Source organism: Oncorhynchus nerka, linkage group LG12, assembly GCF_034236695.1.
Source record: "Oncorhynchus nerka isolate Pitt River linkage group LG12, Oner_Uvic_2.0, whole genome shotgun sequence".
Taxonomy (NCBI): Eukaryota; Metazoa; Chordata; class Actinopteri; order Salmoniformes; family Salmonidae; genus Oncorhynchus; species Oncorhynchus nerka.
This window is the reverse complement of record NC_088407.1, coordinates 48165389-48178181: the sequence shown is the minus strand read 5'-3', so window position 1 is coordinate 48178181 and position 12793 is coordinate 48165389. Positions and strand designations below refer to the sequence as shown.

At 43.0% G+C, this 12793-nt stretch overlaps 1 protein-coding gene across 1 annotated transcript in view; it reads left to right on the top strand.

Moving 5' to 3' along the window:
* The first annotated feature begins 458 nt into the window (after window positions 1-458).
* LOC115138296 (lysine-specific histone demethylase 1A-like) overlaps window positions 459-12793 on the top strand; it is a 31565-nt gene continuing 19230 nt past the window's right edge. The window contains 10 exon segments of the mRNA XM_029675000.2: window positions 459-3977; window positions 4842-4893; window positions 5471-5770; window positions 5884-6049; window positions 6174-6307; window positions 6407-6578; window positions 10134-10240; window positions 10511-10523; window positions 10526-10591; window positions 11769-11863. Coding sequence (XP_029530860.2) covers window positions 4849-4893; window positions 5471-5770; window positions 5884-6049; window positions 6174-6307; window positions 6407-6578; window positions 10134-10240; window positions 10511-10523; window positions 10526-10591; window positions 11769-11863 — 1098 coding nt within the window. The 5' untranslated portion in view covers window positions 459-3977; window positions 4842-4848.

The window sequence follows — 12793 nt, the reverse complement described above, 5'->3', positions numbered from 1 at the left end:
ATTGATCTTAGGGTTGAGCCTGGCTCCCGTGGTAAAGCTTACTTCAGTCAAGAGTGTCACTACTGTCATGGTTCAGGTAATTGGAAAAAAAAAAATGTCCTGTTCTCAGGGCTAAGGGTAAATTCAGTACTCACGCTAACATTTACAGTACTGGTTCTACATCCGTTCGCTCCGTTTCATGCCCAGGGGCATGTGAAAGTCCCAATAGACCCAGATGGTTTACCTTTGGTTACGGAAGATTTTCTGTCTCTTAAGAAGTAACGACCCAGTGTCAGTGAAGATCCTGAGGGACACAGGTGCCTCTGAGTCGTTTGTGTTAGTCTGTGTTACCCTTCTCTGCTGAGACTGAGTCTGGGAATAACTTGGTTGGTGAGCGTGTATGGCCTGTCGTGTCTCCACCCACCACACCTTCGTTCCCGATGAGAGCGTGCAGAGTTTCCCCAGAGGTGTCCTCTGCGTGCGCAGTGATGCGTTCCATGAACCGTGGCGACCTGGTCACTGCGCCGGCTAATGATAATTTTAAAGAAATCTGTCAATACTTTCCCTGTTATCCCGTTACCTGTGCCCCGCTCTGATCTAATCAAGGAGCAGAGGACTGACAACACTTTAGAGTCACATGACTGGTCACTGTATATTTTGTGTTCTGTGTTGTCCTGTAGCTTCTGTTTTCTGTTCTCGTTTTTTTCTTTGCTCTTGAAGGTTGCTGAGGTCTGGGGAGGACGAGGTTGGCTGGGGCAGTGGTATAGTGCTAACCAGCACAGTATGTTGTACTGACCTCTACCCTTTGTATTGTATGCAACTGTGCTCTGCTGTGATGTCCAAAAACGTGAAACATGAGAATGACATTCATATCCATAGTTTTGCATCTGTGTAGTACAGATCAGGAACCCATGATTTTAATGCTGTTACTGGGTGTAAATCCAATATACTGTAGTTCAATAGCTCACGGTGCCATGTCATAGCTGACACCCCATTCTTTCCCATGTTTAACAGAGTTTTTGGAAACGTGGCATAAAAACCGTAGGGAGATTTGACAGTAATTCCACTACGAAAGTTTGCATCTGCACATTTGTTCCACTAAATTCATTTTGGTACATTTTTCAGTGGAAATAGGTCAAATTAGTCCTTGTGCGTAGAGTTATGACTTGTTAAACTTTGAAATCAATGGGGTTTGTTTGGCATACATTTGAACATTTAAGAAATGCAGTCAAAGCGTAATTATGTTACCGGGGAATTGCTCAGCAGCTAAAGATGCATACATTATATCAGGCATAGTTATTGCGCGTCTCTAGGCAACTTGATTGGCAGCTCGCAGCAAAAATAAACAATTTGTTGCGTTTTTCTTAATTAGTTGAATGCACCGCTTAGTACATAGAACCGTGGTTATTTGTGAATAACCTTATTAGCTGTTGGGACAAATGGAGCGCGGTAAATGCGCATCTTGAAATGTTTTTCTGCATCCGAATGTGTCTCTAGACTGAACGTTGAGCTATTACCGACCGACCCCATCCCTGAAAGCTAAGACTCTCAGGAACATGTACGCGTAATCTGTGTACACCTGCAACCCTAACTATGCAGGACTTTGTAGATGGGAGAGTAATACATCTGCATGGAATAACTGAGGGAATTTAGTTGATTTTCCACAAACGATCATACATCAAATACGTTGTAGTTGTCACATGCGCCGAATACGTAGACCTTACAGTAAAATACTTACTTGCAAGCGCTTAACCAACAACGCGATCATGGCCCTGTATAGTACTGTGCATTGCCGTGAATTCGTTTTGACTTGGACTGTGAAGAGACCCCTGGTGGCATGTCTTGTGGGGTATGGATGGGTGTGAGCTGTAAGTCATTTGACATACAGACAATCTGGAATTTCACAACTAGAAGAGAAGCAACCATCAACCAGGCAAATCTGGCATGCATGTGATGTTAGCTCTGTATGTGCAGTCAAGGGTTGAGGCATTCTGCTCTGTTGAGCAAGCTGTAGCTTTGCTAGGTCTTAACTCTTGATCAAGACTAAGTTCCATTACACTTAGTTCCATTACACTTAGTGCCGTCAGAAAGTATTCAGACCCCTTGACTTTCCACAATAGCCTTATTCTAAAATGTATTAAACCCCCCCATCCCATAATGACAAAGCAAAAACAGGTTCAGAAATGTTTGCTAATTTATTGAAATATCACATTTACATAAGTATTCAGACCAGTCACTCAGTACTTTGTTGAAGCACCTTTGGTAGCGATTACAGCCTTGAGTATGACGCTACAAGCTTGGCACACCTGTATTTGTGGAGTTCCTCAAGTTCTGGCAGGTTGGATGGGGAGCTTTGCTGCATAGCGATTTTCAGGTCTCTCCAGAGATGTTTGATCGGGTTCAAGTCCAGGCTCTTGCTGTGTCAGTCAAGGACATTCAGAGACTTGTCGCAAAGCCACTCATGTGTTGTCTTGGCTGTGTGCTTAGGGTCGTTGTCCTGTTTGAAGGCGTATGTTTTCCCCAGTCAGGTCCTGAGCGCTCTGGAGCAGGTTTGTCAAGGAGCTCTGTACTTTGCTCCATTCATCATTCACGCAATCCTGACTTGTCTCCCAGTCCCTGCCACTGAACAACATCCCCACAGCATGATGCTGCCAGCACCATGCTTCACCGTAGGGATGTTGCCAGGTTTCCTCCAGATGTGACACTTCGCATTCAGGCCAAAGAGTTTCATCTTGGTTTCATCAGACCAGAGAATCTTGTTTCTCATGATCTGCGAGTCTTTAGCTGCCTTTTGGCAAACTCCAAGCAGGCTGTCATGTGCCTTTTGAGGACATTCAGAGGCTTGCCCCGAAGTCACTCCTGCGTTGTCTTGGCTGTGTGCATCAGGTCATTGTCCTGTTAAGGCGTAACCTTAAATTAAGAAAATAGTGGCTTCTGTCTGGCCACTCTACCACAAAGGCCTAATTGGTAGAGTGCTGCAGAGATGGTTGTACTCCTGGAAGGTTCTTCCATCCACACAGAAGAATCCTGAAGCTCCTGAAGAGTGACCATTGGGTTCTTGGTCCCCTCCCTGACCCTTCTCCCCTGATTGCGCAGTTTGGCTGGGCAGCCAGCTCTAGGAAGATTCTTGGTGGTTCCAAACAGCTTCCATTTAAGAAAAATGGAAGCCACTGTGTTTTTGGGGACCTTCAATGTTGCAGAAATATTTTTGTACCCTTCCCCAAATCTGTGTCTACAGACAACTCCTTCGACCTCATGGCTTGGTTTATGCTCTGAGATGCACTGTCAACTGTGGGACTTTTATATAGACAGGTGTTTACCTTTCCAAATCATGTCCAATCAATTGAATTTACCACAGGTGGACTCTAAGTTGAAGAAACATTTCAAGGGTGATCAATGGGAACAGGATGCACCTGAGATCAATTTTGAGTCTCATAGAAAAAGGTCTGAATACTTATGCAAATAAGGTATTCCTGTTTTTTATTTCTAAAAAACAGTATTCACTTTACCCAAAAGCGGTTAAACAGAAATCTGCACAGCTCGGCATCACTGTCAACAAAGCAGCATGATGAGTTGTTCAGAAACATACAACATCCTTTTCCATAAAATATATTCGAATTTTAAAACCAGTTTTCATTGAGAAGGCAGTTAGTGTTTTTATCTAAATCAATAACTTTTGAATGTGAAAACACAGAATATTATTCTACGTGTTTAACCCCACGTCACATTGGTTTTAGCCGACTTTGGCTCACGCCCGGGAGGCAGCCCGTTTCGAAAACTAATGCAATCAACGCTAACCAATCAAATGTAGAGCCGGGGCATTAATCGAATCCCCTCCTTGATGATTGACAATATCCATAACCAATCCTTGCGTTCACGAGCTGACAGATGTCCCAATAGCTGAATAGCATGACGGTGAGGGGCGGATCATATAATTCAACGAGAGGAAGGGATGGGATTTGTCTTTGTGTTGACATATTGCTTGCGGCGATCTAGAGGTACAGTAATACCTATGCATGTTGTTATGTTTTACTCTTCAACTCACGGCCCCAATATTGGCTGTATAGTGAAATGCGATGTTATAGCGTAGTTACTAACGTGATTGGAGTGCAATGTTTTCACTGGTAGTTGCTAGCCAACACACAGACACTTAGTTGCTGCTGAGTGAGACTCATTGTTAGCCTGCTAGCTAGCGTTAGCTACCGTAGTTAAATTGATGAGCTCGTGAACCCTATGTATGCAGTACAACAGGAATAATATACTAGTCAGACAACACCCACGACGCTGATCGTTGACCTTGTTAAGTCATAGAAGCAAAGTTGGCTAACTAGTTTTTAACGACGTCAGAGGGTTTTATAATATAGATAGGTAGTTTGCAGTATGGTTTAGCCAGGCAGAAAGCTAGCTTGTTAGCTCCAAGAACTGGCTGACTGTCCGACATGTTTTCTTACGAAACCATCGAAAAGGCTGTTAATACGAACCAAGTAGTTGGCCTATATACTAATGGTTCATCTCCACATATTTGAAATACAATAGCAAAAAATGAAGTAACTAGTTAGACGTCGCTAACTGATAGCTGTGTAGCTAGCTCATTATTCATTACTAACTCCTAGTCACCTACTCCTAGTTAGCCAATAAACCAGGTGTGTATTCATTACGCCGATTCTTTTGCAAAACTTGTCTCGAACGAAACGGGGAGCGACCTACCTGAATTTGTCCAATATAAACTCGTTTTAGTAGCAAAACATTTAGGTGTTCAACTGATTAACGTTACACCCCAGGACTGATTGTCTAGCTGCCTGGCTTGGTGGACTTTTCTGTTGTTCATGACCATATTTCTGATTCTGTCTTTTATTTCTTAGTGTTTGAATGGATAATACCAGGTCCACGGAGAAATGGGTAAAGCAAGACAAGGTTATTGTGGAGCCCTCTTACATTTGTCATCTGTCAACGCATCTAGTTGGTGCACTTCTAATGCATCCTCAACATTAAGTATAGCTTGGTTCATGTATTTAGTTAGCTGTTGTGGAGTTGTAAGAACTCATTTCCATATTTTGACATCATGATATATTATCCATATAGAATGTGAGAGTGCATTAATTGTACAGAAGGTTATGAAACCTTGAATACATAAACATTCAGTTTTTTTTTCTAAATGGTAGTTGAGCTGGTAAACTAGCTACAATATTTCTCTAAACTACAATATTCATCTCTGTACTATATAACTGGTGTTTCTTAGCTATGTTGATATTTTTTTCCTGGCTGAAGCATTTTTTTTTTCTCTTTATGAACAGCAATTCATTGTAATCTTATTTAATATTTGCCAAATACAGACTTTTTGCTAATATTCAATATCATAGCTTTTTATTGTTTTTGACCACAATGGATCAGTATTGTGAAAAAACTAACTCTGGTCATCCTAGATTATCATATCACAGACAACTCTAGAGCAGCGAATGGATTTGGCTGATGTCGATTTTGGTTTTTCAAGGAGAGGCCTCTATCTTCCTCCATAATGCTGTCGAGTAAGAAGTCAGATGCAGGTTCATCTTCCTCTGCCGCTTCCACCTCCTTGGTGCCAGGGGGAGCTGAGCGGTCCCTTGAGGCCCAGGCTCCTGCCCAGATGGGGGCCCCTCCCTTGGCCCCAGGCGCCGTGGAGATCAAAAAGAAGGAGCGGGCCTCTCCGAGTGGGGAACCTGGTGGGCCCCCGCAGCCCCACCTCCCTGGCCCCGGGGGGGTGGACCTGGACACGGCCGAGGGTCGCAGGACAAGCCGCCGCAAGCGATCAAAAGTAACAACCTATAATACATGTCCACCCATCTTAGCGAGACATGACCATTTGCTTCATCTTAGGTGAGCCGGAACGTGGTTTTAATGGAGCGTTTATTGTGCCTCTTGTTGCAGGTGGAGTACCGCGAGATGGACGAGAGCCTGGCCAATCTGTCTGAGGACGAATACTACTCTGAGGAGGAGCGCAATGCCAAGGCGGAGAAGGAGCGCAAGCAGGTGATCCCGCCACCGGCGCCGCCCATGGAGGAGGAGGTGGACAGCGAGCCTGAGGAGCCCTCTGGTGAGTGTGAGTTGGACTGTGCGAAAGTGCGTGCCTGCGAGCGCAAATGTAACATTGGGTAGCGAAAGGTGTGTGTGTGTGTGTGTCAGGACGGGTGTTGAGGGTGGCGTGTTTGGTTTTCCAGGTGTGGAGGGAGCTGCGTTCCAGAGCCGCCTGCCCCATGATCGCATGACCTCCCAGGAGGCCGCCTGCTTCCCGGACATCATCAGCGGGCCCCAGCAGACGCAGAAAGTGTTCCTGTACATCCGCAACCGCACAGTGAGAACACACCTACTTCATTAACAATATTTGCTTAGTTCTGGAGAAGATTGTACATTTGGATTTGGGTCTGAAATTTTGGCAAATTATTTGTTTCAGCTCCAACTTTGGCTTGATAACCCAAAAATCCAGCTAACCTTTGAAGCCACAACACAACAACTTGAAGCGCCATACAACAGTGATACAGTGCTGGTGCACAGGATACACAGTTACCTGGAGAGACACGGCCTCATCAACTTTGGCATCTACAAGAGAGTCAAGCCTTTACCAAGTGAGTACATTAGCCTTTTACTATCTGCCTTATATACTATAGTAACTGCATGTACAATGCTTATGCTCACATTTTAGATATGGGCATTTCCATGTAAAAAAAAGCCCCAAGAGCTGTTCATAGGAGCACATCAAATTTGGTGTCAAATTAAAGCTGAGACTGTTTTTTAATTTTTTATTGCAGTGTATATACAGAGGAAAGGGGGTCTTACAAAACAACTAGCAGAAAAGGTCTTAAATGCTATTAGTAATACATCAAAACACTGAAGTAAAGACCCCTGCGAACTAATATCAACATTTCATTTTTGCTGAAATTATTATCCTTCTGTAAGTTTAAAAAATATTACCTATTGCCTTGTCATTTTGTTACCAAAACCCCACATATCTTTAAACTCTCCCACGCAGTCTTTGTAATGCTATTTTTTTAAAATTATCACTATGTCTAATAAATCAGTTTATTTAATGAAAATGACTTTGAAATATATTTGTAATCATTTATTTCCTCCAATCTGATTGTGTGGGCGTTAGGGCATACGGTTGAATATTTTAACACACAGCCCTGATTGGCTGATTGGATGATCTAGAGCCCACCTCCTTTCCCATATGAACAGTCATTGTTCTATTATATTCGGGTCACATTGTGATGTCATGATGTGGGACAAAAGTTCCATCCCACCTGAACAGGCTGAAATTGCAGGCATTTGTTTTCAAACAATTTTTACACAAAGTGCGACCTTGTAGTGTCGAAATATCACGAGGGACTATAATGAAAGTTCACAGAAGTAACAAGTGAAGGTAGACCTACCAATTATTTATAGTATTTTTACTGATAAAGATGTGGTTTATGATTTATTAAGTGACCACAACCAAATTGGTAATATAATGAGTAGTAGAATGACTGCAACTGAATTGGCTACAATGGGAATTCATAGTAGTCACAAACCACAGTTGGAACACCTGCTACTGTCTTGCCTCCCACTGGCATACTGTTATGTTCAGCTAATAATAATTTTCTTTTTCTTTCTGTCGCATGCTGGTCAAAGCAAGAGTGTTAAAACAGCCTGGACAACCCTTCCCTCTCTCTCTCCCTGTCCCTCTCTCTCTCCAGTTAATGTCACCTGTCTCAACCCTTACTGACACTTACCCATGAGCCCCCTCTTTCCATTTACTGTAACCAACCCATCTCCCCCACTGAGCACCGGACGTCCATGGACGCTGAAAAGTAGTTGGAATTTGGTCAGTCCAAATTGGAAGCAATTGTAGATGTCTGTTTCACAAGTTTGGTCAGCACATTAAAGAAAAGTTGAGTAGAGTATAGGGCAGTAAAATACAGTACTGAACAGAGTTTAGTACAGCACAATGGAGTACAGTATACTTTACTGTACCTAACTACTGTGCTGTTCTCTAATGTGATGTCCAAACTTGTGAAAAATATATAAATAACCTATGATTGGTACTGAGTATTTCCTGACCATCCAAATGTGGTCTTGTTTGGGGGCCATGCTCATTAGAATAATAGCCTAACATGCAAAGGAGGATATTACATTTGTCTACCTCTGTTACCCTATTCAGGATACATCACAATGAAGGGAATGACATTAATTTATATTTATGCATTTTTGTATAGCACAGATCAGGTACCCATGATGTCATTCTGTTACCGGTTGTTAAGCCACTTCACTTACTGTAGTTCAATAACCAACATAGATTTGTTGAACCTCGAGGTGTCTTATCATAGCTGACACCCCATTCTTTCTGCAGACATAATTGAATCTTAATTCAGAGTAGATATTTACGAGCTTTTGGAAAACGTGGTCAAACAAAAAATTGGAGGGAGATTTGGACCGTCACTCTGTTACCAAACTTTACGTCTGCATTCTTCGAGTAAAATGTTATGTGGAAATTGTTAAAACTAGTCCTTGTGCATAGAGTTGTATGGTTTGTTAAACTTGGAAATGAATGTTTTTGGTTTGGCATAAATTTTAAAGTGACAAATCGGAGTCATTCTGTTACTGTGGATTTGCCCATCTGAGCAAGGTTAACACACCACTTGTTTGCCAAAGCTACCAGTAATTTACCAAAGTTTCACAAGTCTTTGGTAATTTTGATAATTAACAGGTAATCTATGGCAATCCCTATGGTAACTTTGGTTATATTTGAATAACTAAAAATGTGTTCATTATATAGCACAAGTTCAGAAATCTACTTTTTCAAACGCATTCCTTAATCCATTCTTTTCTTCAATAGAGTGATGGGTGTGCAACAATAGTTCTTTCACATAAAATACATTGGTGTAACACATTAGGCAGAAAATAGTTACATTTTCATCCGGTGACAACAGAAGTTCAATGCTATTTTGTCTAACAGCCACACAAGTATATGAACTTACAATCAAAAAGCAAAGTCATTTTTGCAAAATCTATGTAAATGTCCTCTCTCTGTCAACTGCATTTATTTTCAGCAAACTTAACATGTGTAAATATTTGTATGAACATAAGATTTGACAACTTAGACATAAACTGAACAAGTTCCACAGACATGTGACGAACAGAAATGGAATAATGTGTCCCTGAACAAAGGGGGGGTCAAAATCAAGTCAGTCAGTATCTGGTGTGGCCACCAGCTGCATTAAGTACTGCAGTGCATCTCCTCCTCATGGACTGCACCAGATTTGCCAGTTCTTTCTGTGAGATGTTACCCCACTATTCCACCAAGGCCCCTGTAAGTTCCTTGACATTTCTGGTGGGAATGGCCCTAGCCTTCACCCTCTGATCCAACAGGTCCCAGGCGTGCTCAATGGGATTTAGATCCAGGCTCTTCACTGGCCATGGCAGAACATTGACATTCCTGTCTTGCAGGAAATCACGCACAGAACAAGCTGTATGGTTGGTGGCATTGTCATGCTGGAGGGTCATGTCAGGTCGCTCCAGAGTACAGGCCTCGGTGTAACGCTCATTCCTTCAACGATAAACGCGAATCCGACCATCATCCCTGGTGAGACAAAACCGCGACTCGTAAGTGAAGAGCACTTTTTGCCAGTCCTGTCTGGTCCAGCGACGTTGGGTTTGTGCCCATAGGTGACGTTGCCGGTGATGTCTGGTGAGGACCTGCCTTACAACAGGCCTACAAGCCCTCAGTCCAGCCTATTGCGGACAGTCTGAGCACTGATGGAGGGATTGTGCATTTCTGGTGTAACTCGGGCAGTTGTTGCCATCCTGTACCTGTCCCGCAGATGTGATGTTCGGTTGTATCGATCCTGTGCACCTTCACATCAGCCGGAGCACTGTCTCCTGATTGAATGCTCCTTCGTGAATTCTCATCTGAGTGGAGAAGTGCAACTGAAGAAAAAAAGCATCTAATCAACAGTGGCATTATTTTCAATTATAAAATGGGTTGTTTGGATCCTGGATGCTGATTGGTTAATAGCAAGGAGTTATAATAATTTGGGCGTTCAACTCTAAACCTCATGTGACTCAACATAATTAGTTTTTATCGATGTGTCAAAATAGCTGGTTATGTGATTGTTAATCACTCTAGTTCCCCTGTGTCAATGTAGCAAAGAAGACAGGCAAGGTGATCATCATCGGAGGGGGTGTGTCTGGGCTGGCGGCTGCGCGGCAGTTGCAGAGTTTCGGCATGGATGTGACAGTACTGGAGGCCAGGGTGGGTCAATAGCGCATCACACATCGATACAAGCCCAAGTTCATTGGAGCACGCTGTAGCGAAACACATTGAAAACCAACATTTTTCTTATTGGACAAGGTGAGAAATGACATTGGTGTTCTTCCATTTTGTGCCAATTGAACACAACCTACGTCTAACCTTCAGCTAATACAGTGATACTGACCAGTAATGCAACATTTCGGCCTGGTGGAACAGCTAATGGTTAGGGTTTTCCTCTCTGTTGTGGTAATTTGGTTATTGTTTCCTCAGGACCGTGTTGGGGGAGAGTGGCCACGTTCCGGAAGGGCAACTATGTGGCTGATCTGGGGGCCATGGTGGTGACAGGACTGGGTAAAGCATTCATTCATAGACACACACACAATTACACACACATACAGCCAGTGCCAGTGGTAATGAACATTACACGGAAGTGAAAATAAATTCCTGTGCCATCTTGTCAATCCCCCCCCCCCGCAACAGTTCTATAACCCTGATAACTTTCCTATCCTGTCCCAATAAAAATCACTTCCATCCCGTGCTCATTTTAACATGCCCAAATCAGAAGTAACTTCCTCCGTTAGCTGCTCGTCTGTCTCTTCCCCCGCGCCTTCCCTACGCTGCATTTGCTCCATGTGCTCTCTGTGTGTGTGTGTCCATAGCAACGGCTCCACTTGGACGAGAGAGAGCAATTTTCCATTGCCTGCTCAGCTGAAGGGCCTATTTTATTTATATGTTGTGATTGAAAACAGAAGAACATGTGTTCCTGTTGGAGGGGCAGAGGGGGGTAAAATCATGTCCTTCTAAAACTGCTTATAACACACAACTCAGTTTAAAAGGATTCCTGTATTGCCCGTTCCTGTGGGCTGTTAATCCTCTCCCGAACTTGGCTCTAGAATTTCACTCCAGTTCCTGTAGGAATCTCGCTGGACCCACGGGAGTCCTGTTCCTATGTCAACCTCTAATGTACATGATTTGAAAGCCACTTTGAACAGTAATTTCAAATGGGCCTGCTATGACAGCTTCTCACCAGCAGAGGGTGGTGTTGACCATGTAAATGTAGTCTGGGCCCATATGAGCCAAGTGTCTGAGTAGGAGTGCTGATCTAGGATCTGTCCATAAACATGTCTTCATTATGACCTAAAAGGCCAAACTGATCCTATATCAGCACTCCTGCTAAGACGCCCTGATCAATGTAGTCTGAAGAAATAGGACTGGACAGGCAAATTACGATTTATCACTTTTCTTTGTTTTATGGAAGACTGTAAAAATGACAATTTAATATGAAACGGTGAGATTCCACAAATGTGTTTCAAATGATACCATATTATATTCATATTTTTTATCACATTCAATATATGCAAGAAAAAAATCTACGCTATCTATCCAGCCAGGCTGTTAGAACTACAACTAATGTCATAGTTTAACATTGCTACCTAATATAGCTTATGTGATCTTGTGGGCATAGAACTAGTCTATAGATTCTATGGCTGTAGGCCTATATCCTGATGTTCTATCTGGTGTGTTCTAGGAGGGAATCCCATGGCGGTGGTCAGCAAGCAGGTTAACATGGAGCTAGCCAAGATCAAACAGAAGTGTCCTCTGTACGAAGCCAACGGTCAAGCTGTGAGTGTTGCATCGCTAGCTATTTGGGCCATTCACTTAGTTTGAGTTATGAGGTTTAGGCCACACACTCCATATAATGCCAATGCACTGCAGTAGAGTGAAATGCTTGTAGAACATTATAACAAAATGAATTGTCGTATTACTTTGGTGTCTCGTGCAAGCACGCTCGACTTTGAAGTGTCTGCTAACCACAAATGCAACCTACAACCATTGTACTGTATGTAGACATTTATTTTGTTTCCCCCAATGTTAACTCTCTGCGTTTTTGTTATTTACCTCTTGTGCTGAAGATGTTTAGATTTCATCCAGCACACCACTATGTGCTGTGTTAGCGGGGCCCTTACTTTGTCCACGGGGCTGCTTGTTTCCGCGGAACGCGAGCAAAGTGCAGGGTGGATTCAGTTAACCACTTAGCAGGGTGGATTCAGTTAGCCGCTTAGCCTAGCGTGTCATCAACAGCAGCTCTGCCCTCTCTTTGTTGAGGCCAGACTCTCCCAATGTAATACCGTTAGACTGGAAATAACCAGCCACGTTCTCCTCAAACTATTATTTTCTCCCTCTGTCATGCAGCGGTAGGATGTTTGGGGTTATTTTCAGGACAGGGTCATATTCATTAGGGCCAAACATTGAAAAATGTTTTTCAACGCAAAAACGGAAATGATCTCTTCTTATTGGACAAGTTGAGGTAGTCCCTACCTATCTCAGTCCATTTTATTTTGTTTAGTGCCTAATGAAAATGACCCTGTTCAGAGGTGGTAGTCAGGGATAGGGCAGCTGGTCACTCTCCACACAGCGCAACTGATTTCCTTTTCTGCAGGGGAAGCTAATTAAGTGTCCTTTTTCAAGTGTGGTTACATCTGTTTAACATTTTAAAGGAAAGAGTCACACATTTTGAATCATATGACACAACATACCTGGCTGTATTTCTGC